This window comes from Saccoglossus kowalevskii, chromosome 9 (assembly GCF_978046115.1).
Source record: "Saccoglossus kowalevskii chromosome 9, keSacKowa6.1, whole genome shotgun sequence".
NCBI lineage: Eukaryota > Metazoa > Hemichordata > Enteropneusta > Harrimaniidae > Saccoglossus > Saccoglossus kowalevskii.
The window spans coordinates 40,054,980-40,069,098 of NC_140649.1; the positions used below are offsets into that span (position 1 = coordinate 40,054,980).

The window sequence follows — 14,119 nt, forward strand, 5'->3', positions numbered from 1 at the left end:
ATACACTACAGAAAGATTTTGTATTACAATAACGTCTCGGAATCCAAGCTGCTTTTAAATGCAGCATAGACGACTTTCCCGGAAGTCGAAGATACGGCTTTTCGCATGCGCGCGCATGCAAAATTGGGGTGTAACGTAAACTTGCACGCGTGATATTGTGCTTCTGGGTGTACCAATCGACGTAACAAAAATAAAATTCTTTTCTATCGACTATCAGTAAACTGACATGTTTGTATTATCCGCCATGACAAAGCAGGAGTATTTTTGCACCCCAGTTTTGTTACTTCCGGGAAAGTGGTCTATTGAAATCTCTCAAATTGGTTAGGTTGAGGCCACCTTTATCATATGGTTTGTAAACATCGTCTTTTTAACCCAATTACGTTTACCTCCCCATAAAAACTGGAAAACTATATTATCATATTTTTGAAAAAAGCCGCGTCCGGGGAGGGAAGAGACATAAACAAGTAAGTAAACTGCGAAATCGCCAAAGATTTTATAATCGTCATTTTACCATATACCGTCAGACCCATGCCCTTCCATGGCTGCAACAACTTTCTCGATGTAGTTATTTGTATTTCACCAGGAAGATGTATTTCAAGCACATCACATAAATGAAAAAAAATCAATCAATCAATCAATCAATCAATCAATCAATCAATCAATAATTAAATATAAATAAATGTGCAAGAAGAGAGCGCACGTCTCAGTCCCGATGACGTCAAAGCTTTTTGGCTGCAACATACGGAATTTAATTTGAAAAAAAAACTCGCACAAACTGAACAAATTATATTGTCGACACATTAAAACGACAACCACGGTCAAATCTCGCAGATATATGCCATTCTCTCTGGGTTGGAACACGTTTAAAGGGTTTTCTCAGTACGTCGTCAGCGGCCATCACATAGTGACTAGACGTCAGATCCAAATTTAACTCAATATATCTTTAATAATCTTTATTTAGTAATTGTCATTAACATTATCAGGGGCGGATACAGTATTTTTTTTATGGGGGGAGGTCTAAACTTTAAAATCGCCAGACTAAGTTAATGATTTTTTTATATTATACAAAAACAAATTGAATAAATTTTTCAACGGGGGGGGGGGGGGTGTCCCCCTAGATCCGCCACTGATTATTATTTGAGAAGTATTTTGGAATCAATGATAAAAATTGTTTTTATTGTTTTTTTAAGTGAGTCAGGTTAGACTGAAAGTAGCCTAAACCAAAATTGCATTTATACATATTTTCCGAATTATAGAGTGCCGACCAAGCTCAAGCCTAAGTTGATGCAATATTATATGATTTACTACAGATACCTAACGATTTTTTAGAAAATATTAGGTGGAATCACAGTCACTCTATCAAAACTCTGGCTGTGATTTAATCCCACGCGACCAATTGCAAGTCAACAAAATATTCTGCTATGTAAAGAAGTGATCGCGAATACATACATCGCTCCAGATATCAAAAAAGACGATATCAAAAATAAATCACACAGCAGATTTCCCTGGGGGCGTGCCTCCCCTGTAACTTTTACTTATTCATTTAGCTAGGGGGTCTTGTTTTCAAAATGGCAGCCGGTGAAGTATTATTGACGAAACAGGTAAGTAAGACCGTGGTTCGATTCGATGTTTTCGATTTATTAGACACAGACGAAAACGCAATGTAATTATATTCGATTAATCTGTCGAAATTTCCTATATGGGGGCAGCCATCTTGAATACGGTTTGAAACTAAATAAAGAGACTTTTAAGTTTCATGGCGTACAAGATATTTTATATATGGTTATTGCCCGGATTACTTAAATACAGTTCAGACTTCCTAATTCAGCCACTACATAAATTATTTAATATAATCCTGGACTCAGGTATTTATCCAGATCTTTGGAATATTAGTTTTATCTCTCATATTTTCAAGAAAGGAGACAAAACTGACCCAGAAAATTATAGAGGAATAGCTGTTTCTAGTTGTGTAGTAAAACTTTCTGTAGTATAATTAACACTAGAATTAGTCAATATACTGAAGATAATAACATTATAAACAATAACCAGGCAGGATTCCGTAAGGGATATCGTACTACAGATCAGATATTTGTATTGAAAACTATTGTCAACAAATACTTGAAATCAAAGAGAAAATTGTATTCATGTTTCATAGACTTTCGAAAAGCGTTCGAAAAAATCTGGAGACAGGGGCTTTTCTATAAATTACTTAATAATGGTATAAATGGGAAAATCTATAACATCATTAAAAATATGTATCTAAATACAAAATCATGCATTCGTTTCAAAAATAAAATTACACCCATATTTGAAACGACCATGGGTGTTAGGCAGGGTTGTGTCATTAGCCCAATGCTTTTTAATTTGTTTGTTAATGACTTGAATAATTCACTAGAAGATGAGTCATTAGATCCAGTTACATTGAATAACTGTAAAATAAGTTCCCTACTCTATGCAGATGATCTAGTGTTAATATCTGAAACAAAAAATGGTCTACAAAATGCACTAAATAGTTTAGAGGTTTATTGTCATAAATGGAAACTCCAGGTAAATCAAAAACAAAAGTTGTTATTTTCAGATGAGGAACACTAAAAAAGACAGAAAAATTCTATTATAATGAACAAAATATTACCTGTGTAGATATGTACAACTACCAGGGTATAAACATAAAGTCAAATGGCTGCTACACTGAAGCCAAACAAAATTTAGCAGATAAAGCAGCCCGGGCAATGTATGCATTGAAACAGTTCCTACCACCAGAAACAAATTGTAGAACTTTCATCCATCTTTTTAAAAGGTGTATTCAACCAATATTATTGTATGGGTCTGAAATCTGGGGTCATGAAATTCAAGATTACAACAAATGGGACAAAACAATAACAGAAGAAACACAATTGAATTTTTACAAACAACTACTAGGATTGAACAAATTTGTGGCAAACATTGCATGCAGAGCTGAAGTAGGAGAATTCCCACTCTTAGTAGATATTCGGATCAATTTAATAAAATACTGGACTCGAATCAGTAAATTACCAGGCAATAATATTACAAAACAAGCATACCTTGAACAAAAGAAATCCAATTTACAATGGTACTCTTCAATACAAAAAATGATGAACAACATGAATTTTTCACGAGAACAACAGAATGATTTGTTAAAAAACATATACAGCAAATTGGCAAAGTTGTCAAACAAAAATACATAAATTTCTGGAGAAAAAATATAACTGAAAAAACAAAACTGAGAACTTATGAAAAATTCAAAGACTCTTATAATTTTGAAAAATACTTGGATGTGTTGAATTTGAAATAAAGAATTTCAATGACAAAATTTCGAACTAGTAATCACAATTTAGCAATAGAAAAAGGGAGGCATATGCAACCAAAAATACCTAAAATAGAATTTGCAAACAATGTACACAGAATGAAATAGAAGATGAACTGCACTTTGTCATGATATGTCCACAATATAAAGTAATACGCCAACAAATCATACAAGACATTACATTTCCAGAAGAAACACAGGATGATCTCCAGAAATTTAATTTCTTGATGACTTCAAAAGATGATGTATTAATAAAAAAGATTTGCAATTATATTCATAATGCATTTCAATCAGGAAATGAAAATGACATTTGATATGTAACACTTGCTTTATCCTATTAACTAACTAACTATTAACTAACTAACTATTAACCAACTAACTTTCTTTTTGTAGTAGTAGTTATCACAACTAATCTTTATTGCTATTAACTGATAGAAACATTGTATTTCTAAGGATGCAATGAAGTTATTATTAGTCCCCGCTCGAACGAAGTCCGAAAACGGGGACTTATAATTCGGTCTCTGTGCGTCCGTGCGTTCGTCCGGAGTCATATCTCAGAATCCCTTGGACCGATTCCGTTCATTCTTTGCATGTGCCTAGTAATTTATGTGGGACATATGCACATGCAGTGGTTTAGCGATTCGATTCAAAATGGCCGACTGGCAGCCATCCTGTTTTTTGAAAATGTTGTATTTTGGACATGCTTTGTCAGTTTTCATTCAAACTTGGTACATAGATTATACATGTTAGGATACATGTCCATGACGATTTATTTCACAATTGGATCAAAGATGGCCGACTGGCAGCCATTTTGTTTTTTGAAAATGTCGTATTTTGGACATGCTTTGTCAGTTTTCATTCAAATTTAGTACATAGATCATACATGTTAGGATACATGTCCCCGACCGTCCGTGAGTTCCTGAGTCTGTCCGTCCGTCTGCCGTGTGTCCGTCCGTCCGTCCGTGCGTCAGTCTGTCCAGAGTCATATTTCAGAATCCTGTGGACCGATTCCGTTCATTCTTTGCATGTGCCTAGTACCTTATGTTGGACATATGCACATGCAGTGGTTTAGCGATTCGATTCAAAATGGCCGACTGGCAGCCATCTTGTTTTTTGAAAATGTTGTATTTTGGACATGCTTTGTCAGTTGTCATTAAAACTTGGTACATAGATTATACATGTTAGGATACATGTCCATGACGATTTATTTCGCAATTGGATCAAAGATGGTCGACTGGCAGGCATCTTGTTTTTTTTTTTTTTATGCGGTATCTTGGACGTGCTCTGTCAGTTTTCATTCAAATTTGGCACATACATGTACTTTATACATGTTAGGATGCATGTCCATGACAATTTGTTTCAAAATCTGGTCAAGGATGGCCGATTGACAGCCATCTGACTTTTTGGCCTTACTACTATATTTCCACAATTTATGTACCATTTTCATAATCAGATCAAAGATGGCCGAATAAAGGCTGTTTTTTTTTTTTGGCCATATTACTACTACACGGAACACGTGTTTTGATGTAAATAAAACAATCTGTTGTATACGCCACTTGGAACTCAAGTTTCAAGGACACACTCGCGACAACCCCTCCGCTTTAATATGACGAGCACAAAGAGAACTTTCAAAAATTTAACGGGGACTGTGTCATTTTCAATGACTTGTTATTATTATTATTATTAGATGGCTGCTCCCATTTATAAGTGCACAAAATTAAATTCAAAATTAAATGGTTTCATTGAACAAAAAGACTAGATTCAGGACGAAAAGTATGACAAAAAACTACTTTTACGATACAGAGAAATACAGAAATGCGAACTAGTTTAAAACTAGAACATGTAATACCGGGTAATAATAATAATAATAATTTTTATTGATTTATTGATAAACGTATCCTTAATTGGGTTATTGTTCATATAAATTCAGAATAAAATGAAAAGAAAAAAAAAATAATAATATTCAAAATGAAAATAAGAGAAAAAATAAAAACAAAATAATGCTTAAAGTTTTAATTATATATTTAATTTATATATATATATATATATAAATAATGAGGCAGCTGGTAATTTTGATTTATTGAAGTTTTGTCTCTTTAAGAAGCGTTGGTATACAAATTTGCCTAAATTAATTAACATATTTTTGTTTTAAGTATATTTATTAGTTTTTCTTCATTGTTTTGATTGGTCGGTGTTGCAAGAAATTTGTTCAGTCTTTTCTTAATGCATCATAGTGTGAGCACGTTAGGAGGAAATGTTTTTCATCCTCAATCTCTCCATTCTGGCAAATTTGACATTTTCTTTCTTGTAAGGCGTGGTTTGTGTATCTGTCTGTCTCAATTTGAAGAGTATGTGCACTTATCCTTAATTTTGTTAATGCTTACCTATGCAATGGATGTTTGACTGTTTCAAGATAACTTTTGAGTTCAATTTTCTCTTTAATATATCTGTAAGTGCGTAATTTGTTTCTATGATTGCCTTCTTTTTTGTCATTGAATAGAAATTTATCTCAGTGACTTGTGAAATACCTGTTTTATGGTCTCCTTGACTGTGGAAATAACTTTGTTATTGGTTTCAGGAGTGTGCCTTTCCAGATGTCATCCATGTTCACTAAGTTTAAAGTTTGTTTGATGCTTTGTTTTGTCTAGTTAAATACCTAGTCCATATGCCTCATTTAGGAGTGTGTATCCTGGCTTCTGTGATATTTTGATCAAATATTTTACCATCTGAATTGTACTAGTAACAATGAGAGGGTAGCGACCCAACTCCATCAGGCATGCCACGTTTGATGATTTGCAAAATTTAATGTGAACTTTTTCTGCTGGGTTATTGTTGTTGAAAATATTTTGTTTTGATTTAATATTTTCACTTGACCAGATTTGCAATACAGTAAAACTGGTTTTATAATAGAATCAAACATTTTTAAATATGTTTTTACAGGGATATTGATGTCACTGTGTAAAAGTTGTTTTACTTTAAAACATGCTTTCAAAGCCCTATTTGCTAAATCATCTTGCGCTTTATGGAGCTTGCCTGAACTACTTAATTTGACTCCCAGGTAGGAATAATTAGAAACTGTTTCAAGTTCAATATTATTAATATGAAATTTCTGCTTGGTGAGTTTTTTTACTGTTTTATTGAATATAATAACTTTGTTGATGTCCAGTTGCCATTTTTCACAATATATATAAGAGTTTAAAGCATTTTGAAGACCTGTGTTTGATTTAGATAACAAAAGTAGATCGTCTGCATATAGCACTGCAGGCAGGGAAGATTACTATTTAGTAAAGAAGGAGAATCAGTGTTTGAATTTTCTAAATGTTCTTTAATGTCGTATATATTGAATAGTAATGGACTTAGTCCATCACCTTGTCGGATGCCTCTTTGGACTGGGAATACTTCTGTTAGGCCATTTTTTTACTTTTATACAACTCAAAGAGCTAGTGTAGATTGATTGGATGATTTTGTGAAATTTTCCTGAAATACCTTTTTTTAAGGGTTTGTACAAAAGACCTTGATGCCAAATTGAATCAAATGCCTTTTTTGGAATCTATGAAGCAGGCGTAATCGTGTTTATTTTGACTTGTGTGTTTTGTAATGATTTATTTTAATACAATTAAATAATTGCTTGTACGTGTATTTAATATAATTGCTTGTAAGTGTATTTAATAATGTTATGCCATGGTAATTACCAGGATCTGATCTATCACCTTTTTAGCTCCGCTGTCGACTTTGTCGAGCGGAGCTTATCATATGAGTGATTGTCAGTCAGCGTCCGTTGTCCACCGTCTGTCGTCGTCCGTGTCAATGTTTTACTTTTTCGACTACTTCTTGAAAACTACAAGCCTGAATGCTTTGATACTTGGTGTATAAGTACCTTGGGTAGACCTCTCTTAGATTTGTTCATTTCATGATGATATCTTCAATTCTCTAATTTCTTTTTAAAAACCGTAAGTCTGATTGCTTTGATATTGCATATATAGGTACTACATGTGGACCTTTTTTAGATTTGTTCATTTCGTGATGATATCTTTAATTTTGGTGAATATTTTTGTCATTTTTGGTAATTCTCTAAAAACCGTAAGTCCGATTGCTTTGATATTGCATGTATAGGTACTACATGTGGACCTTTCTTAGATTTGTTCAATTCACTACGTTCAATTACCCACCATAGACTCCGGTCAGTCAAAATGACTATTTTGAACTGTAGGCATTAATCAGCGATTCTGCCGGTGACGGAGAGATAGAATCTAGGTCAGGGGAAGCCCCATGACCCCAAGATTCTTTTACCCCTTACGTCACGAACCCACTCTTTCTTTTTCTCTGCATCGACGGAGATGAAGTTTTAGCGGCTCTGCTGGATCGCCTGCTTTTTTCCTGTCCGGGTTTCTAGCTTGGGTTGTTGCCGCTGCACGGCATCCGACATTGTAGCTGGTAGGATAAGTTTTCCTTGTCATTTTTACCCTCGTGTCGTTTTCCCCTTTGTTGTGTAGTATTTTTCACAACAAAGAAATAAAACCCGGGCGACGTAGCTTAATCACTTGTTGGTTTCGTTACGTCTCCTTTCCTACTGTAATTCGCTTCCCTCATGCATGTCGTCTTCATTTTATGCCTGATCTATGTATTTAGAAATGAATAGATGTAATGACAGCACCAGGGCTCGCTGCCGTTTTTTTTGGGACTCCTCGTGTTTTGAGTCGACTGTGCAGTGGTTATATTCAGAATTTACCAGCATAGAACCCGCATCCAAAATACTTTTGTCGTAGCTGCGTGCGGGGTTCGGGGTTTTTGCCGTGAAGGCGTGTGTTTTTCACTGGAGTTCTGAGGCCTGAGATTTTTCTTTCAGAGCCATCAAAATCGCTGAGACTGACCGCGTCGCTCGTTTTCTTCACAGCAAGGTCGCGCGTCCAGTAAACAAATCGGTTAAAGTGAGTGCGTGTTTGGCATGAGTGGAAAGTCCTCACGCTCGGCTACTGGTGCTTCGTGTACCAGGACGTCGAGTAGGAGGCCCGATGGTGGAGGTACCAACATTTTTTCTCGGTCTCCCCCCGCTGATCGGAGGGCATCCCACTAATTTGGGGGAGGCCGAGGCTCAGGCTAATTGCACCGGGCCTCCTCTGGAGCCTCGGGCACTGAATGCCAACTAGGTGCTGGCAGCCAAGACTCCGATCTTGGGGAAGGGCTTTCAGGGCAGGGCACACATTGACCCCCCTACTTTCAGCCAGCCAGGGTTCGTCGCGCGGTAACGGTACAACGGTAACGAATTTATCCTTGTGTCCGGTCTCCGCTGTGGGTTTTGGACTCCCTTCTTACCGACCCACGGGTGTCCCCAGAGGGAACCGACCCTGTCATGAGACGCACAGTCGAACACGCTCCCTCTCACATATTTAAAGTGAAAGGAGACACAGTTCGCTCGTGTCGGATACAGCCGGTACTCCGGGCGGTCCCTCAGAGTCTTCCATCCGTAATGACTCGGTGAGCCACGCTTTTGGGGGTGATGCGGAGTATCATCGATCCCAGTGATACGATGTAAATACCCTCACCCTTGATCCTAAGGCGACCACCTAAGGTTGCTTCAACGCTTATGGGATCACGGGCATCGGGATCCAAAGCAACCCCGTCAGCACATCTCTCCCTGTCCGTCTGAGTGTGGAGTGGGGCACAGGACACGCAAACGGTGTTGATGGGCGGACGTTGGTCAGCCGCGGAGGATGTAACGCTTAAGGCCCCCGGGTGGGGAAAACCTTAGGCAACACTTCCCGCTGGACCAAACGCTACCCGGTCGGTGTGGTTTCGGGATCAGACCCCATAGCGTGGGATGAGACCAAAACGCCCCCAACCGGATCCCAAGGCTCCTTCCCCAGACCCCGGTACCACAAATTTCCGTTTGGCAAACCGGGCAAAGGGGGACAGCCGCGTTCCATGGGCGTTCTCGCCAGCTCAATCGGAGACGACCCATCCAGCCCTGAGGGCAGAGTTGCTTGAGCGCATTATTGTGCACGCCCAGGACTCTGGAAACCTCGGAGGCAGAACGCACCAGCCTCCTAGACCAGGCGACACATTTACTGGCGGGTCACCGCACATCTACGTGCGACATCCCCTAGTGTCACCTGGCTCTCTTGGCCGGGGCCACTACTGTGCTACGAGACGCAGCCTTAGACGCAAGTGTTTTCGCCGACAAGCTGAGTCAGGGGGTACGTCCCCACCTCAGTGACGCAGACTGGACATCTTCCACCCTCTTTGTTCAGGGAATGGTGGGTACAGTCTCGGAGCTTCGGAGTGCAATGAACCAGAGGGTTCAGATCGAATCCGCTAGCCAGTTGGCCCTGCCAAGGGCAAGCAGAGGGCACCCCAAGCACAGAAAACACAACGCCCTAGGGCGTCGTCCGCTAGCCAGAGTCAGCCAGGAGGCAAGCGCTCATACCCTTCCATGGGAGGGAAGAGTAGTGGTGCGCCCCCAGGGAGGAAAGAGCCAGGTGGTGGCTCCTCACCCTCCCTGGGCAGCGGGGGAAGCGTGTTTGACGCTCACCTCTGCAACCGGGGGGACAGGCATGTGTTCGGCGAGTGGCCAGGTCACAACTTAGTGACTACTCCAGGCCTTGGGGAACTCACCTCATGGGAGAAGAGAGCACCCCCCCTTGCAACTGCCGAACCCATGGCCACATATCCCTGTCGTACACAGATTGCGCCGGTGTAGTCCGGTTTGGAGACAGCGAGTGACCGATCCCTGGACCTTCCCAGGTGGTGACATCCGGTTACGGGATACCGCTGAGATCTCCATCTCCCCCGTCAGTGTCTCCCTGTTGGGCACTACCAGGGGACTCCCGCAAGGCGGAAGCAATCAGACAGGAAGTAGCAGTTTGCTGGGAAAAGGCGACATACACAGGGTACATCAGCCGGAACTAAATCCAGGCTTCTACCCAAATGTGTTCGTAGTACCAAACCTACAAGTGGCGGGCGTCCAGTTCTGGACCTAGGCAGACTGAATCAGTACGTGCTCCTCGATCGGTTCCACATGGAGACACCATTCAGGGTTCTTCTCTCCATCTACCGTTTCGACTGGCTAGCCCCACTAGACTTAAGCGGGGCCTACCTGCACATACCGATGCACCCAGCGAGTTGCCATCTCCTTCGAATCGCCCAGCTGGGCCAAGTAATCAAATTTCGGGTGCCCCCCCGTTCGGGTTATGCACAGCGCCCTACGTGTTCACCAGAGTGATGAAACAGGTAGTGCTGCTGCTTCACCAAATTTCGGTACACCTCAATCCGTACCCAGACTACTGGTTACTACACAACCCGGACAAGGGGTCAATAGCCAAACACGTCAGGCTAACACAGGATTTACTTCACCAGTTGGGCTCGTTAGTAAATCGACAAGTCCCACCTCGACCCAACGCGCAGTTGGTGTCCCTGGGCATGGAGTTTTGACACAGAGGTAAGCTTGGTTTAGCTATTGCAAGCGTGTCGCTTAGCGCTAAGCAGCCTAGCCGAACGCCTAGTCAGCGTTTACACAATGTCCCTCCGAGAACTAACGCGCATCATCGGAATGATGACCTCGGTTCGAAGGGTTGTTCCCCAGGCCGCACTACGCAGCCGCCCGGTATAACGCTTGTTATAACGCCGAGCTCTCCTATGGGAACTAGATAGGCAGGTTTTGATCTGGGACCAAGTGAAGGAAGCCCTGCCCTGGTGGCCGTCACTGGCCAACCTCGGACAGGAGGCCCCCTTGGACCCACCCGCCGCAGGTATGACTCTGGTAACTGATTCCTCCTCCCAAGGTTTGGGAGCGCATCTACTGGACGAACAAGTCCAAGGATATGGCCCCCGCATTAGTTGCGGGACTACCATATCAACTGGCTCGAACTGAAAGCAGTATACTTAGCACTACCACGCTTTCTACCCGTAGTTCGAGACCACAGAGTCCTGCTCCGCACAGGCAACGCAGCGGTGGTCTCCTTCAAGAAGGAGGGGGGACGCGTTCCTCATCGTTGTCAGTCCTAGCGGAGCAAATCCTCCTTTGGTGCCTGGAATACAATGTGGAGCTAACCGCACACCACCTTCCAGGGGTGATGAACAGTCTGGCAGACGCCCTTTCAGGGCGGCTCCGTCTCCAGAACACGGGGTGGCTGATACAAGCCTCCAGGCTGTTTCGGCTGTGGAACGGTCCAAGGTTAGACCGGTTTGCCGCACCCCGGAACGCCAAGCTCCCGACATACGTAACACTCCTGCCGACTCCAGGAGCCTGGGCCAGGGTCGCTTTGCTAACCCCGTGGACCCACTTAGTTGTGTACGCCTTTCCTCCCTTCCCGCTAGTTCACCAGGCACCGGAGAAAACTTCGACAGGTGCACACCTGCATATTATTATTGGTCGCACCCAATTGGCCAAACAAGGCCTAGTTTCCACTTCTGTCGGAAATGCTAGTCGAAACACCAATAGTGCTTCTGGACTTACCGGACCTGCCGTCCCAACCAGACAGCGCACTACCAACGAGCCCAGCGGGTATCACTTACGCACATAGAGGCTCTCATTAGACCCGCACATACGAAAGCTTTATCTGAGCGGGCTGCCAACGTCCTGGCCAGGGCGAACAGGGATTCCACCAATGCAGCCTACATTTCTAGGCTGCGAGCATACACTGATTGGTGTAGCGGAAGGGAGATTGATCCATACCATCCCTCAATTGGCCAGGTAGCAGGCTCCTTCGTCCACCTGTTTGACGAAGTGGGTTTGCCCGACGCAGCGATCGTTGGCTACAGGTCGGCCTTGTCCCCCACCATTGAGAACGTACGGGAACAAGACTAGCCGATTGTCCTATTATTAGAGGCTCTCATTAGACCCGCACATACGAAAGCTTTATCTGAGCGGGCTGCCAACGTCCTGGCCAGGGCGAACAGGGATTCCACCAATGCAGCCTACATTTCTAGGCTGCGAGCATACACTGATTGGTGTAGCGGAAGGGAGATTGATCCATACCATCCCTCAATTGGCCAGGTAGCAGGCTCCTTCGTCCACCTGTTTGACGAAGTGGGTTTGCCCGACGCAGCGATCGTTGGCTACAGGTCGGCCTTGTCCCCCACCATTGAGAACGTACGGGAACAAGACTAGCCGATTGTCCTATTATTAGGAGACTATTTACTGCTTTCCAGACGCCAAGACCCATACAAGGGAACCGCCTAACTCGGACTTGTTGGCTGTGTTGTCCGCTCTAAGCAGACCGTCCTTTGAGCCTCTCTGATCATACCCCAGACCATTCGTCCCGGTGTTATCGCTATCGCCACACGAGACTCCAGCTTGTCTCCTATACAATTTTCCTTCCGCCCACTTAATTTTAATATTCATATGACCTTTGCACTGACATCGATAGCCAATCGCATTCGACCGCGGACGTCACTCTAAATAAACAACTGAATAAATTAATATACCATATTTGGAAGATAGCGGGTAAATTCAACGTTGTTGGTGTGTTCCTTCGGGTTCCGAAGTCGCACGAAACGAGTTCATGTTCCGTTATCTTTTGCAAGTAAAACAGGTCGATATGTATTAAACATGGCATTTGTTTTCTTGTTTTAACCCCCTTATTACGCAAGCTTCCGTCGAAGTGGTGTTTTTTTCGACGATTTGTGGCATGTTGCAAAACGAACGAAACATTGCGGCATTCTTAGCGGTGGATAAGGGATCGACTATGTCGTCACATTTATGTCTCGTTTGAAAGAGAATAAACAACCGCTCAGAAAAATATGTTGCTAATATTTAAGTGCGGTGCCTTGAAATCGCCTGCCCGACGTCCAAATTTCAAAAGGATGTTCGATTTGCAATGACGACCGTTCATATGTACTAGGCGACGTTACTAATTACTACTAGGGTCGGTGTTTGCATTAAGAATTATAGAACAAAAGATCAGCAAAGCGGTGCTTTTGTCGGCGATTTTGTCAAAGGGAATATTGATAAAATGTTGCAAAACAGAATCGCGAGTTGGGTGAAAAATTGCGCCGGCGGCATTCTCAGCGATGGCGACACCCGAGAAACACCGTGTCACGGTGCATTCGTGCATCAGTACACCGAAGAAATACATACATATTGTTGCGGACGACTATTGTAGACTGTGTTCGTGTAGTCTTCGAGTTTGTGGACAGTTAAAGTCGTGTGTGAATTTATTCAAGCCAGGAAAAGCAGGAGGGATAACTTATGGAAATCGTCTTTCCAATTTGATCCAGTGCGACATTGTGAAAGGAGCGACTCTGTCGTCTCATCTATGTCTAGTTTGTAAGAGAAAGATTGATAGCGCAGAAAAATCCGCCAATAATGTAAAACAGTGGCGTGAAATTGTCAGTCATTCTAATATCTCCCAACCTGTGAACGAAAGAGTTAAGCGTGCTGCCTTGAAATCGCCTGCCAAAACTAAAATGGCGCGTGTCACGTGACTTTGTTTACTAAAGATAGCGTGGGCGTTTGATTGACACTCAACTCATTAGTATTCCACCAATCACAGCTACATCTACTTTCTGGATGTGCGCAGTCAAATTGTATAGGAGACATGCTGGAGTCTCGTGTGGCGATAGCGATAACACCGGGACGAATGGTCTGGGGTACTCTGATCAGTACCACTCAAATTTTTCGATGTGGAAAATAGTCTTCCTACTGGCCCTCGCCTCAGGTAGGCGTCGACCAGAGCTGGGGGCATTGTCCTTCTCGGATGATGTACCGCCGTTATGGACAATCAAGTTGTGCGAAAGACACTAATCGGGTTTCTCGCCTAGAACCAAATCCCAGGACACGATCCTCACCCGATCGTC

General features: G+C 42.4%; 1 protein-coding gene across 1 annotated transcript in view; it reads left to right on the forward strand.

Annotated features, from left to right (window-relative positions):
* Positions 1–1,547: 1,547 nt before the first annotated feature.
* Positions 1,548–14,119, forward strand: part of LOC146739198 (proteasome assembly chaperone 3-like) — a 71,805-nt gene continuing 59,233 nt past the window's right edge. Inside the window, exon 1 of the mRNA XM_085503526.1 lies at positions 1,548–1,601. Within this exon, the coding sequence (XP_085359652.1) occupies positions 1,569–1,601 (33 nt within the window). The 5' untranslated portion in view covers positions 1,548–1,568. The remainder of the gene's footprint in view (positions 1,602–14,119) is intronic.